A 15271-nucleotide genomic window follows, 5' to 3' on the forward strand; every position below is an offset into this window, starting at 1 on the left:
AGGTTACCACACAGTTTACTGGTGTAGCCCCCGGTAAACGTTCAACATCGATACCTCTCTATCAATCTCTCTCTCCCTTGCTTCCCTGCTCTCTCTCTCTCTCTCTCTCTCTCTCTCTCTCTCTCTCTCTCTCTCTCTCTCTCTCTCTCTCTCTCTCTCTCTCTCTCGCTCTCTCTCTCTCTCTCTCTCTCTCTCTCACTCTCTCTCGCTCTCGCTCTCGCTCTCTCTCTCTCTCTCTCTCTCTCTCTCTCATGGTCTCTCGCTCTCTCTCTCAGACCCACACACACTGACACACGGCGCTCCTCTGGGTACATTTGGACTTGATTCATGATCTTCCATCGCAGCCGTAATCTCTCATCCCATAAGGGATATTATATATATATGATGTTCTATATCATCTCTATATGATCTGTGTGAAGGAACGGTTTCAGTCATTTTTCACAATTTATTAATTGAAACAAAAGTGTCGCGAATTTAATCCATATTCTGTATCGTCAGACCGATTCGCTCCACCAGTGACCGTGTGTGTGTGTGTGTGTGTGTGTGTGTGTGTGTGTGTGTGTGTGTGTGTGTGTGTGTGTGTGTGTGTGTGTGTGTGTGTGTGTGTGTGTGTGTGTGTGTGTGTGTGTGTGTGTGTGCAGGTACACAGAGATATGTGTGTGTCTGTGTATGGTTTTCCAAGGCCAGTGACGTAATGCTTTTAACGCTGGATGTTTGCACATCCTCGCGTGTATGGCTGTGTATCTGTGTGTGCGATCCCCTTATGTACACATACAGCCCCACAGATGTCTACATAACCACGTGTAAGTCTTTATATATTCTGTGCAGATACAGTATGCAGATCCATTAGGCCTAGAGCAGAGGGGCTATGACAGATAGGCTGCGCTGCGTAGCTTCTGATGAACAGCACTGGGTCTGAGGGCTGACAAGCAAGCTGTTGGCTGCTCTCCTTGAGGTCCTCATCAGTCAGTCTTATCAGGGCCGGACCCCCAAGCTGTTCCCCCGGCCAAGGCCAGATGATGAAGACCAGGATGAGGAAGACGACGATCATCGTCATCATGGCTCTGAAGTAGCTCCACATTCCTGACCCACATCTGTTGGCCAAACCCTGGGGGAGGTGAAGGGGGAGGCTTCCAGAAGAACCAGCCGCTTCTGATAAGAAGCTTGACACGGAGAGACCGCTAAGGGCGGCAGGGATACCGCTGTCTGGAGGGGGGGGGGGGGGGGCAATTAGAGGAGAGAGCACTGGAGCGGGTGCACATCTGACGGGCCCGACCCCACTACCCTCCCTCCACCGGCGAGATGGTGCCTTCCAGCTGCTCCTTCTCTGAGGATCCAGCGCTGGACCGGGCAGGCAGGGGGAATGTCACATGAAACATGGAGGGAGCTCAGTGGGGCTGCTCATGATGGACGACGGCGCGTCTAAAAATAGAGAGGCGTGATGTCGTGGTTCATTCAGAACCGGCGGGAGAGGCGTGTGTTATCTACTGGCTGCTCGAACAACCATCCGAAAAAGGTTCCGGGTTCAATCCCCAAACTTCCAGAGTCTACCTGATGGCATACGTGAGTGAGATGACCCCTGACCCCTACCTGCTGCTAACTGACATGTTTCTGTATAAACCGTAAGTGCCTTTGGAAACGCAGTCTACCTTATGGTGTACAGCCCCTTTCTGTCGTGGTTTTGCTGGTTTCCATGACAATACGTACCGATGGCCGGCTATTTGACGCAGGAGTGTCAATTAAACTTGAGTCGTGGCGCATCTGTTCCTCGACTGCATTACCATACTCATTCTCTCCTGTCAGCCAATCGCTGTGCAGGGATTTTGAACAGGGGCCTTGAAGCCATTCGCTCAGCCTCTCAAAGGTGCATGATGGATTAGTTTGTGGTTTATATGTGTTATGCATTTATGAATGACCAGGGTGTCTAACATGATGAAATAATTTGTGCAACCGATGTTCAAACAGAGGACCCGCCTGACACCCATTGTTGGGTTACCGTTGTGTTCGGTTTGGCAGTCCAAGTACACCCATTAGCATCGTAGCTTCGCTGATATGACACAGCATTGAAGAAACTTTATTAACCGCGCAACGGTTTACGCTCCACCGCCAGCAGACAACAGCCAGGCTCTACGCGGAGGTGAGGTTTGAGGTGTGATGGAATGGGGGTCGCTCACCTCCACAACACACACACACACACACACACACACACACACACACACGTGACTAACTCCCCCCCACACACACACACACACACACACACACACACGTGACTAACTCCCCCCCACACACACACACACACACACAGACACACAGACACACACACACACACACACACACACACACACACACACACACACACACACACACACATGACTAACTCCCCGCCACACACACAAACCCACATACAGATAAACACCATTTATATACACACACAGCTCCACTAATCTTCTTGTGTTTGTTACTCTGATTGTCTCGTGACCCCAGATGACCTCTCGTTCAGTCATCTGTAGCTGCATGTGTGTGTGTGTGTGTCTTTACATGTGCGTGTGGGTGTGTTTTGTTTGTGTGTGTGTGTGTGTGTGTGTGACAGTATATGTTTGTGTGTGTTTTTTTGTCTTTGGGAGTGTGTGTGTCTTTACGTGTGTTTTTTTTCTTTATAAATGTCACTGTGTGTGTGTGTGTGTGTGTGTGTGTGTGTGTGTGTATGTGTGTGTGTGTTTTTGCCTTTGTGTTTGACTGTAGGGGTGAGCATGTCTGTTTATGCATCCGTCTTGTGTGTGTGCTTAAGTGTGTGTCTCAGAGCACGTCCATCCCGTAAACAGGGGCACACTCTGTATGCGCAGTGCACCACATCCAATAATACTGGGTGCGGTTGGAAATAGTTTAAACACAGCCAACTAGCGATGGCTCACATCTCGTCGCCATGGTGTTCCATCACCCCCCCCCCCCCCCCTTATCTCCGATCGATGAGCCCCAACGCTGAGACCACCAACCTCATGATTAATACGCACCCAACCAACGGCAAGGTCACCCCACGAGACCCCCAGAGAAATATAAAAACAGCCGTTCTTCTCCTTCGGTTCGCGGTGGCCATCACACCGGCCACGGTCTTTTCTCTTCTAACTATCCGTCTTTTCTCGAGGGTTGAAGTTCAGGTTCCACTCGGCGCACACTAAGGCTAAAGAATCGGATCCTTAATATCCTTTTTAATGGCTGGTCGGAAAAAGTCGCTGCGTTTTTGGTTGTTCTTTCTTCGCCGTGATACCCGGTACGCGCTATCGCTAACATCGCTCCTCAACCCCTGCACGTCCGCATCGATCCCGGGGGCCGGGCGGCTCCTCATTACCTGAGCAGGAGATGATGAACGGCCTCATGTATAAATTGTTGCTTTTTTGTTCCGCGGACAGAATTGTTGAGCATTCAGCTTGGGCGGCTGGTGGACACGTCGTCGTCGGTGTAGAGACGGCCGCTCTCGAGGACGAGGCCGAGCCGTTGTTTGGGGGATTCAAGGACGGATTTTGAGTTGGAGCTTGCACAACTGTGCAAGCTGAAATGGTGTCGATTCAACGTCTGTGGTGCTTGTGATGGATCAGATCTGCAATGTGTTTTCAAAAAGAACCCAAAACCCACCTTTATTTTGGTTTGAAACGTGTTAATTTGTCGTATATGATCGTCTACATGGCAATTACTGCCATTTTTCACTGTTGCTGGAATAAGTCCCCGATTTAGACCAAAAAAGGGCTAAATCCTATGTTTCTCCATTCTTCACCAGGTGAACGTTCATCTCTGCTGCGATCTTATTCCGCCGTGTTCTTTTCCTGACGTCAGACCACCTTCTCCGAGGGGGTCTGACGCCACGACCCAGGGGCGCTGGCAGAGGGGTTTGTGTGGACGTGTCGAGCTCTGCATGGGCAGCGGTTGACTGCCGTGTCGGTGATACAGTTGGGCTTTTCGGACACTTATTATATAACGCTACGGTGTGTGTAGATGGTGAAGCTACGACTGAGTAGCGATGTATTTAATGTCCGTGTCCGAGTGAGGGTTAGGCTTCACGGACACCCATAGTATAACGTTATGGTGTGTGGCGGATTTCATATACAACAACGAGTTATAACACTCATAACAGTTACACAACGACTAAAAAGAAAAGAGGATCATAAAGTTGGCGGGGGTCGTAACCATGGTGATAACACCCCCCCCTGATTCCTAATACTCTCAGTCCAAAACTTATTTTTTTAAATCCCATTGTGTTCAAATTCCATCTGAAACAATGGCTGGTTCTTTAACTTTTTTATACTATTTCTCTTTTTTGATATTTTATTTAGTATTGTCTGCCAGGCTTGCCATGTGTCATTTCCGCTCTAATACATTCACTGCGACGGGGCTCTTGGGGAAACTGCCTCTGGTATTGTTGGCTGGAGACGATTTTGACCTTTCAGCGCAGAGTTTAACATCGTGCACGCTTGTTCTCAGTGACCTTGGGTGTGAATCCACAATCATCCCCATCTCAAACAGAACAGATTGGTTCTTTGGCTCCCAAGACTAATAGAGCTCTCCTTCTCTCTATATCTCTCTCTCTCTCACGCTCTCTCTCTCTCTCTCCCTCTCTCATTCTCTCTCTCTCTCTCTCTCGCTCTCTTGTTCTCTCTCTCTCGTTCTCTCTCTATTTCTGCCTCTCCCTCGCTCTCCCTCCCTCATCTCGCCTCTCTTTAACTCTCTCTCTTCCTTTCTCCCTCTCTCCCCCTTCTCTCTTTCCCTCGGTCTCTCCCCCCTCCCCTCCTCTCCTTCCCTCTCATCATGTGTAAAGTGTCAGATCACTCAGAATTACACCTGATTGTCTTGTTGTGCTCTGCGTGACATCACCAAGGGGCTCTTAATGTGAAAGAGGGGATAGGACGTGACACGTGCCGGTCAAGGACGGTCCATCTGTGCACATCGGTGTGTGTGTGTGTGTGTGTGTGTGTGCCAGCTCACAGACACCCATTAAGTGATTAGTGGGTTACCCATGTCACAGGAGGGTTTACGGTCGCTCCGCACAATTACAGGCGTTCAGTGGGGTATGAGGTAAATATACGCAGAGCTGATGGGTCCTTTCTCTCTCTCTCTCTCTAAGTCAGTCAGTCTCTCTCTCTCTCGCTTTCTCACTCGCTCTCTCTCAGTAAGTCAGTCAGTTAGACTCTTCTCTCTCCTCTCTCTCTCTCTCTCTCTCTCTCTCTCTCTCTCTCTCTCTCTCTCTCGGGATGCTGGTGAATAAATGATTTACATCACCTGCCCGTGTTTTATTCCAGAGCAAACCCTCAGAACCAGAGCTGACCTTGACAACTCCCTCCCTCCCTCTCTCTCTCCCCTGTCTCCCCCGTTTCCCTCGCCCTCTCTCCAGGTGTGTCCATGCCCATCCCGGTCATCGGCCTCAACAACAAGGACAAGGTGTTTGTGAACGGCAGCTGTGTTATGAACGAGGAGCGCTTCATGCTGATTGGCTCCTTTGTGGCCTTCTTCATCCCGTTGGTGATCATGGTGGTGAGCTACTGCCTCACCATACAGGTGGGTGGAGCTCCGCCTCCTGCGTACTGATATCTGGTCACCTGACCTGATGGAAGCTCACATCTAGTTAAATCCGGTTGAATGTAACTAAATGTGATCATATCTATATATATTGTCATATAATTTAAATTAATCTAATCTCCTTGATCAACTATGATCTATTTTAATCTAATCCATGCCAATATGCTGCCAAGTAGTCTGATGTAATCAAATGCCATCTTAGAGGGTTCAGTCTTATCCAATGTTATCTCATCTAATCTAATACTCTCTCTTTGATTTAATCGAATTGAATTGAATCTAATTGAATGGGTTTAATCTTTCTATGTATGTATTCATATATGTGTATTTCTCCTCCGCATGCAAGGTGCTCCAGAGGCAGGCCAGCGTCTTCCTGTATGAATCAAAGACTTCCTTCAACACCACGGCTCCGCCCACCTCACTACCGGACCCGCCCACCAAGTTCCACATCCCCAAGATCAACACCATCGCCCCCCCAGACTGCAAAGGTAACATATTAAAAAATTGGTTAGGTGAGTGTCTTGATATGGGTTTGATTTAGATTACAATATATTATGTTAGATAGAGTAGAGAACATTTGATTACGTTTGGATGGATTAGAGTAGCCTGGATTGGATTGTAGAATTGATTGGATTAGGTTTGGAAACAATTAAAGACTACCAAATTGTTTGAAAACCATTGAGTCACCCTGCGTTCACACCAAAAGATGCATTTGCTGCCCGAACGCGTTGACGCCGAAGTTTTGCGGCGCAGCAAATCAAGTTTTGCGGCGCAGCAAAAGTTTTGCGGCGCAGCAAAGCTTTTGCGGCGCAGCAAAGGTTTTGACACGCAGCAAAAGTTTTGCTGCGCCGCAGTTTTGCAGCGCGGGAAGTTTCGCGGCACGGCAAGTTTTGCCCGCGGTGCTTCTGAATTCATTCACAACCATGGCCGACATTACGAGCATTGCATGTCTTTACCTGTTGTGGAAGAGGGAGAGACGTTGGAATGCCCGTCGTTTATGGGTTCATGAGACCATTCGGAGCCTGGAAGGCTGGTGCTGCCTGGCACCCAACTGGGTTTTGTTTGGGGTTGTTTTCTAGCCCTTTAGCATACTCATAGTTTAGTTAAACTGTAAACACAACTACACTACAGAATGCTGATTTGTGGGTTTTTTCGAGTTACTAAATAAATGTAACGGTAGTGAACTCTAGGTCACTCCAAGGGAGTAACACTGATTGGCTGTTACGGCATGTCACTCAGTGGCAACGCCTCAGTGGCAACGCTGTTGAACACTGATTGGCTGTCATCACGCGTTTGCTGCCGAAAAGTTGAAATATTTCAACTCGAGCAGCATTTGACGCGCTGCAAAATACGTGAACACGCCCGCCGCCCGTGCCCGGCAGCGGGCACGGGCATGCCGCGCTGCAAATCAGATTTTGACGCGCCGCAAATCAAATTTTGCTGCCGGTTTTCTCTGCAGCAAATGCTGCGGCAGCAAAGCAGCAATGCGTCTCTACATTCACTTTGAATGGGATCGTGCCGCGCGTCAACTTTTTGCATCTTTTGGTGTGAACGCAGGGTTAGATGTCGACTGTCATGAGTGTTGAATTGGCCTTACAGGAGAGATATCTGATGCCTTGCAATCAGTGACTCAAACAGATACTACAAATACGACAATACTACGGGATATAATTAATATTGGATGGATATGAAATGTAGTAGAACAAGTTTGCTGGCAGACTTTTAATGTGCCCATTAAATATATCAGACACCTGAACTCACCAAGCAAAAGCACTGCAACAAAAAGGTACAACATTTAGGCCCAGTGGGGTATCTCAGGGTCAACCGTATCTTTGTGCTAGGCTACGTCACTACACGTGTTAGCATGCAGCGTTCAGATGATTATATGCGATTGATCTTTGAGGGGTGATTCGTCAGTGGGATTTCACATTGCCAGCGCCCAAATCGGTTATTAATTAAATAAGGAATAACCCTTTATAAATGATTTCCTACCGTTGACGATTTTAATTACAAACCTCTTGAAGATTAACAGCTCCGCTAATTAACCCAAATAGGAGAGCCAAGCTAGCAGCAGGAGCGGTATTACCTCTGATGTCTGTGTCATAACCTGATAGATTCGACAGACCTCACGGCTTTGATTTATTCACAGTTTAACACGTAATTATCGCACACCGTTTTTCCTGGGCGGCGTTCCTCCGCCCGCTAACGACGGTGGGTGTGATTTCAGAACTCCGTCGGGAAATGGGTATTTACTTTTATGTTTCAAGTACTTTCCCCTCCCGCCTCCATTCAGCACCACTTTCTCGACAGCCTCTTTACCAGGCAGCTCTTTGATACAAGGAGAGATATTATTGTCCGTGAAGACTGCTTTCCTGAAATATTCTCCATTACACGTCGTGAACAGGAGCTGCTTGTGTTTTGTGACGCTGAAAAAATAATAAATAGCGGTTATCTGCGGAGGTGGGCCCGAGTGAATGGTTTAACACAGCTTCTGTATAATTGTTCTTTCAAGCCGCTCTGATTTCACCTCCATTAATGCACGGATCTGAACCGCTGGCCCTTGAAGCCTTTTCATAACGGCCCTGCTGGTTATTGTATGGAGGACACACACGCGCGCATATGCACGCACACACACTCACACGCTGCTGCAGGCCTGGTCTATGTAGTATGTATGGTAATGGAATCGCCCCAGGGTGTGTGAGATTGCAGCTCCCTTAGAAGGACAAAAGGCACGTTTTGAGAGTATATACACGATGGACGTGTGGCATGGCGTGTGTGTTACTCGCGTGCTAAAACTGTTCTCCGGTCATGTGTGTGTGTTCTCATCTGATTTGAGGTCACGTCATCTAATCTGAATTGAGTTCAATCTAAATGTATCCAACGAGAAAATCGAATGGTGGATGGTGTATACTATAGATGACCTTCGCAAGTTGTGTAGGAACTCATTTACACACGACAGAGTTTTCTCATCAGAACCTAGCCATTGACTGCACCTACTCTGTGAGACTTCCTTCAGACGACATTGATTAATCGCTTTATCACTCTTTAGTTGCATAGCTGAGCTTTGCGGTTACTTTGTCAAAGTACACCTCTTTGTCACGTCGTTTGACTTTGTTCAACCACCCCTCGTGTGGCGGACCCTCCTCCCGGTCGGGACGGGGTGTGAGGGCGTAACAGAGTATGAGGGAGGGGTTAGGTGTGTCATTAAGGGAGTGTGGGATGGTTTGGATGTTTCGCCAGGGTTGGTTTGAGTGGAAACACCTCTCCAAAAGACTAAAAGGGAAACACTCCATGGTCCAATAAAGGTTGACCATATCGTTTAGGGAATAAAATCCCCCTTAATAGGGATTTTTTTCAAAATATTATGTTATTTATCACAATGACTACAGTAGATGAATGCCAAAAATCCATTGGACGATTGTATGACAAATAAACCTGAAACCCCTCCCACAGAAGTACAGGCCACGCCCCCGCAGAGCCGACGCAACACGCTGAGCTGCCTGAAGGGGGTGGAGCCCGGCATGCTGCTGAGGGCGTCGCCCACCGACAGCGTCAACATCCTTCCTTGCTTCGAGGCGGCGTCGCAGCTCAGCTCGCCGGCCATCGGGCCGGGGCGGGGAGACTCCACCGGTTGCCACGGGCGACGGGGGATGATGCAGGCCATCAAGAACGAGAGGAGGGCTTCCAAGGTACGGTGACGGCTGGACCCGCCAATCAGAGATGACAGAAAGAGGCCATTCTCAAATCCGGGCTGGACAGGGCGTTGCCGTTTCTTTGGCTTCAAGTTTGTTTTTGACCAATGATGTCGCTGGGGGACCTGTAAGCACGTGATTGGTTGAACACAATCTCGGCCTGTGGTTGCACTCTGTAAAACAAAGTCGTCTGTCTTCAATAGTTAAATAATGAAAACGTGTAGGCCGGCGATAAAATACACTCATTCAAAGCCCCTTGTGAATGCTTCGTCTACTTCCAAAAATTACTTTCACTTCCCCCGAATATCTTGAAAAAGGTAAGAAGGTGTCAGACCACCTGTTGTTTTTGGTTTCAGGCCCAGGTCTCTGTTCTTTCCCCCCCCCCCCCAGTCTGAGCCCGGCTCCAAGATTAGATTCACCCTTTTGTGAGCTCTTGAGCCGGCATCCATTCCGAATAATGAAGCATCACCTTTATGCTCGGTGCAGCAATTCCAGTGTTGTGTTTAGGGCTACATGGGAGTGCTGACAAAGGACTTCCTGTTCTCCAAATGAAAGGAAAAGTGGCTCCTATTGAAGCCTATTTCAATCCTCAATTATGGCAGAATCAGTACTGAAGTGCCCCCGAGAACCAGATACATTTGGAGCCCCAAATATGGGCCCTGGTACCGCGAGAGAACTCGGATTCATTGACTCTTAAATTAAGAGGTTTAAATATCGATGGAAGAGCTGCAGTGGCGCTTTGTGTGAGCCGTAGTTATTACCATGTGAGGATCTTTAAACACAAGCTCTCCACCCGACTGCAATTTATTTTCCCTCCACCGTGCTCTCCTCCTCCTCCTCCTCCTCCTCTGTCACCTGTTCCTTTGTGCTGGTTCCCTGAGATGAATGGATGTGTCTGGCCCTGGCAACCTCGTCCGCGCCTTTGGAAGTCACACTTCCCAAGGGCAAAATATAAAGCCCCGAGATTAACGCGTTGGAAATAAGTGTTTGTGAAAAAGCGCACGCAAAAGGCATTGTGAACATCGTAACACTGATGTAATCAAATGCTGTCATTTTTTATGTCAGAATGATGCAGTTTGATGCCGTTTTTATCTGTAATGTTTGTATTATTATTATCATCTGTTGTATTATCATAAAGATGCTTTTCGACGTGTCATTTAGCATTCTGTAGCGTAAGTGTTTTCAGCATTACCTGTCATAACATACTGCTCCTGCTCCTCCTCCTCCTATTTCTCCTACTCCATCGCCTCCTCCTCTTCCTATCCATCCTTCTCTTTCTCTCCATCCTCCTCCTCGTCTCTCTCTCTCTTCCTCTTTCTCTCTATCTTCCTCCTCCTCTTCATCATTATCTTTCTCTCCATCCTCCTCCTCTTCCTATCCATCCTTCTCTTTCTCTCCATCCTCCTCCTCGTCTCTCTCTCTTCCTCTTTCTCTCTATCTTCCTCCTCCTCTTCATCATTATCTTTCTCTCCATCCTCCTCCTCTTCCTATCCATCCTTCTCTTTCTCTCCATCCTCCTCCTCGTCTCTCTCTCTCCATCTTTCTCTTCCTCTTTCTCTCTATCTTCCTCCTCCTCTTCATCATTATCTTTCTCTCCATCCTCCTCCTCCTCTTTCTCCTCCCATCCTGCTCTTCTTTCTCCTCCATCCCCCCCTCCCTCCTCTTCCTCTTCCTCCCCCTCCTCCTCCTCCTCCTCCTCCTCCTCCTCCTCCTCCTCCTCCCCCTCCTCCTCCTCCCTCTAGGTGCTGGGCATCGTCTTCTTCCTCTTCCTCATCATGTGGTGCCCGTTCTTCATCACCAACGTCACCTTCGTCCTGTGCCAGGGCTCCTGCAACGAGCCCCTGCTGGCGGAGCTGCTCAACGTCTTCGTGTGGGTGGGCTACATCTCGTCGGGGGTCAACCCCCTGGTCTACACGCTCTTCAACAAGACGTACCGCCGCGCCTTCTCCAGCTACATCCGCTGCCGCTACCAGACGGCCGCCAACGCCGCCGCCGGCACGGGCCCCAGCTCCAGGGGCCTGCTGGCGCCGTCGTGCTCCTCGCACGCCCCCACGCCCCTCCTGACCGGCGGAGGGGCGCGGTCGGGGGCGGGGCGCGGCAGCAACAGCTGGCGGAACGGCGGGGGGGCCCGGGGCAGCGTCGGGGGTCCGCGGGGGCTGACGGTGGACCCCGACGACCTGACGGACGACGGGAGGCGGGCGTCGGCCGCCAGCGCGTGGGAGAGCCAGGCGCTGGCGGCGTCGCCGGAGGGTGGGGCGTCGCCGGGGGCCGGGGCCCCGGCGCTATCGGAGACGGAGACGGAGATGGAGACGGAGCTGTCGGTGGCCAGCTACAGCCCCTCCTCCAGAGAACTCACCAGCAGCGTGTGATTGGACGGACGGACGGACGGACGGACGGTCGACGCCCCGCCCCGCCCCGTGGAGAGGCGCCGTTTCCCGATTAGCTCGGAGGACGGCGTTGTGGTTTCGCTGAACATTTGTCCACGGGCGGAGAAGTGGGGACTTCTGGGTAATGAGTAACGAGTAACGGGGAACGGGGAACGTCACCCGGAAACCGAAAGAGTCTCGCGAGGTCCTACATTGCAGAGTGTGGATTTGGTTGTCATGGAAACCATGGACGCCGGTACACCCACTGAGCACTCCTGTCGCAGAAGGGAAAGGAGGGAGGGATTGAAAACGGTCCAATGTCAGAGGACTTTGGGCTATTTTCAGGCATCCTTTCAGGAAGTACAGTAGACGTGTTCAAGGTCTACCGAAAACAAACCCAAAAAGAGATGACAAAATATACATGGGGCGATAATCTTGGCAGGCCGTTCACGGTTTTAGCTAGCTCTGTATTTGTGCCTATTGGTGTTTGTACAATTACGTAGAAACCTGAACCCAAAGTGTACGTAGGAAGTAGTGCAACGTTGTGTATTTCAAAGTGTTGCCGGAAAAGATTGGGTTCAGACTTTGAAGTCGGAAGAGACTTTGTGACATGGTAGACTTGTGTGACCTTCCACCTGAATGTGAAGTGCAACCGTCTGAGAAGCTCAACAGACACTAGTTATGGAGGCCAGTGTTGGCTCCCACTTCACCAACGGCTTTCACCGTCAACAAAGCAGTCTTCATAAGTATTGAACCATCTCAACACCAAGCAAAACAAACCAAATCTATTTTTGTTCTGGCTGGTGCTTAACAATAACAGCATCAAAACGTCAGTGAAATATTTTCTGTGTGTTCTTCCGTTGGGAAACTTAAACGAAGAATTTGGATTTTCATTGACTGTGTAGGCCTATGTCTACGAGGGCGAGAATGTACGGACCGTCGCTCTGTGACGGCGTCACAGTGACACCATGTGGTCACTTGGAGGAGTTACAACCAGAGGGGTTATCTCTCGTTGAATATGAATGACGGGTGATATCCGCCGTTCCCTCGATAGTAGAACTGTGATACCATGCTCGCTCCAATAAATACGACCAATCAAATGCTCTCTTTGGACAATACACCAAAATGGCCGCAGGTTCAATTACCAACAAAGAAATAATGATAACGATATGGAAATATATCATGTGATTGACATAGACATGAGACGAGATGATCTATTCAATTATGTATGATAAGAGATGATGTATGATAGTATATATATATGATGTAAGTTATCAGATATATGATATGATAGGGATGGGATCAGTTGCATTGTCACAGAGTATGATTGACCATAACAGAAGCAGAAACACACTCCCATCTGGTCAATCCTGACAAAAGCATAAACTAGAACCTCATTAGCCCTCACTAGAGGGACAGGAAGTCGATTCTACAGCCAGAGAGATTTCCATCGACGCGTCAAAGCTTTAACTGAATGTACGTCTAACTGTCGCGAAGATGATTGACACCTACAACTGACCAATCAGATGGCCAGCCTGGTTCACCACCCTCCCCCTTCATTAATTGTGGATTAAGAATGAAACCATGTGACTTCTGAAGCGGGAATGCCTCTTCCGTTCATTCTAATTCTGTGGATCTGTATCTATGTATAGTGGTAGCTGCTGTTTGTGCATTACAAACTCACAGAGTGGTCGTCCCTGGCGACTACACTCCACTCCGATTGGAGGGGTCTTAACGAGCTAATAAAAGTTGCCTGGCCACTCTGAAGTACAAACTGGCTGTTGGCATGAGAGGAATGAAGATAGAAAGCATGAGATACAATGATGGAAAGCGAGAGAGAAAACGAGAGAAAGGACGAAATCATGCAAAATAAATAAAGGAGAAATGGCAATAGAAAGAAAGACCATTATGTCAAAGAAAGACGATTAAATTCAGTGCAGCATCAAAATCAAACAACCTTTTCAGCTTCAATATCAACACTGTTTTGCCCGATGTTGCAACTCTGTCCAATAGAAAGACATGAATGACGGGAGAATTCAAGAGAGTTGCGAGAGGGAGAGAGACAGTGAGCAGAGGGGAGAGAGGTCCAGGCCAGCCAACTCAATGTATTACCTGTATATTGAATCTGTGTGTTTACCAGCTCTGCACCAACTCCCTCAGCAAACTGACGCTCTGTTGTCTGCAAGCTCTATTGATCAGGTCTGGGACAACTGAGACAAATGGACTGGTGATTACTCTCCAATCGCCTGCGAGCCAGACTAAAGCAATCAATCCCAGATAGCGGTAGCCGTGATGTGTGTGAGGGATAAGTTGGCCTCAGGTTTGGTGTGTTGAAGTATGAGCCGTTTGACGCTTTCATCTGGACCAATCACAAAACATGTCTATTTTGTTTTTGAAAATAAATAAATGTTTGCCTATACATTGGACTGGATGCTACCAAACATTTACTTTGCCCACCTTTTAGCCTAAAGTCCATATGAAGAGATGTTTTCAATAAAATGTATTGGCATTCTGACTTCATCACAGTTCCCCATTGACCTAATGAAAACAAGACTCAAGATGCAGTACGACCATCCATTGATAATGTTTTATAACAAATGTGTGTGTAACCTGTGTCAATAAATGGCTCTGAGATTTCCCATAGCTGCAGGTCCTCCCAAGAGACCAACCAGAACCAATGAGCGGCTCTGGAATGTTCTAGTCTATAACCTCCAGTCTAGAAGGTACCATCTACAGCTATTCCATGAATGAGGACCTTTCAATTCTGGAATCTGTATATTCTAGAACTTTTTGATGGTTCCCATCCTCGTAGAATGTTTCTTTGCGTACTGGATTTATTTTCCCAGTGGTGGTCTTCATAACGGCTGGTCTCTGGTAGGACCCCCAGCGCTGGGAGGAGCTACAGCTTCTCTATGTGTATTCCTTATTACTTTATGCAAGCTTTCTTTTTTGTTAGGATTTTTTTAATTCTCAAGTTTGAATTGTGATTTTATTTCTGTTGTCTTGGACACTTCTTTTTAAGTTTACACAATGATTACGTCGTCACCCAAACATGTGGGTTCTATTCTTTAATTTTTGTTACATTTTCTGTGTGGTGCTGCTCTTTTTATTTATTAAAATATAATTATACGGTGTGCAAGGTATTTTATTCATTTCGATATTGGTGGCCTATGAGTAATTGTACTAGATAGTGTATTTTGTAAACACCAAAAATTGTGCCTTCTACACTTAATCTCAATTACCTCAGCCTAGGGAAAAGTACAACCTAAAACAATTATTTGATAACGCCCTACATAGGCTATATTTTAAAGAGAAAGCCACAAAGTCCAGAAAAAATATATATATTTAGTAATATTTGTACTTCAGAAAATATCTTTCGGGCATTAAATAGTCCAACAAAGTTAACAGAACTTGGAATATTTTAGATCTTTGTTGATATTTTCTTACCTTAACTGAACGCCAAGTTAGTTAATCGTATATTCGTATAAATAGTACACATACAGGATGTCTCATGATATTTGAACGATTTTTATTTGAACAAGGTTTGTTCTATTTCATTAAGATCATCGTATCTTGATTATCACTTGAAACGAAGAAAAGGAAAAATCCATTTGTCGTCGTGTTTAGATTTCAGCACCTCGGAGAGCGACA

The 15271-nt window shown here is 47.7% G+C and overlaps 1 protein-coding gene across 1 annotated transcript in view; it reads left to right on the forward strand.

The window, feature by feature from the left end:
- Positions 1-11643, forward strand: part of htr2cl1 (5-hydroxytryptamine (serotonin) receptor 2C, G protein-coupled-like 1) — an 18561-nt gene extending 6918 nt beyond the window's left edge. Inside the window, exons 3-6 of the mRNA XM_056576064.1 lie at positions 5381-5544; positions 5909-6050; positions 9016-9251; positions 10997-11643. Coding sequence (XP_056432039.1) covers positions 5381-5544; positions 5909-6050; positions 9016-9251; positions 10997-11623 — 1169 coding nt within the window. The 3' untranslated portion in view covers positions 11624-11643. The remainder of the gene's footprint in view (positions 1-5380; positions 5545-5908; positions 6051-9015; positions 9252-10996) is intronic.
- Positions 11644-15271: the final 3628 nt, after the last annotated feature.

Source organism: Gadus chalcogrammus, chromosome 17, assembly GCF_026213295.1.
Source record: "Gadus chalcogrammus isolate NIFS_2021 chromosome 17, NIFS_Gcha_1.0, whole genome shotgun sequence".
Taxonomy (NCBI): Eukaryota; Metazoa; Chordata; class Actinopteri; order Gadiformes; family Gadidae; genus Gadus; species Gadus chalcogrammus.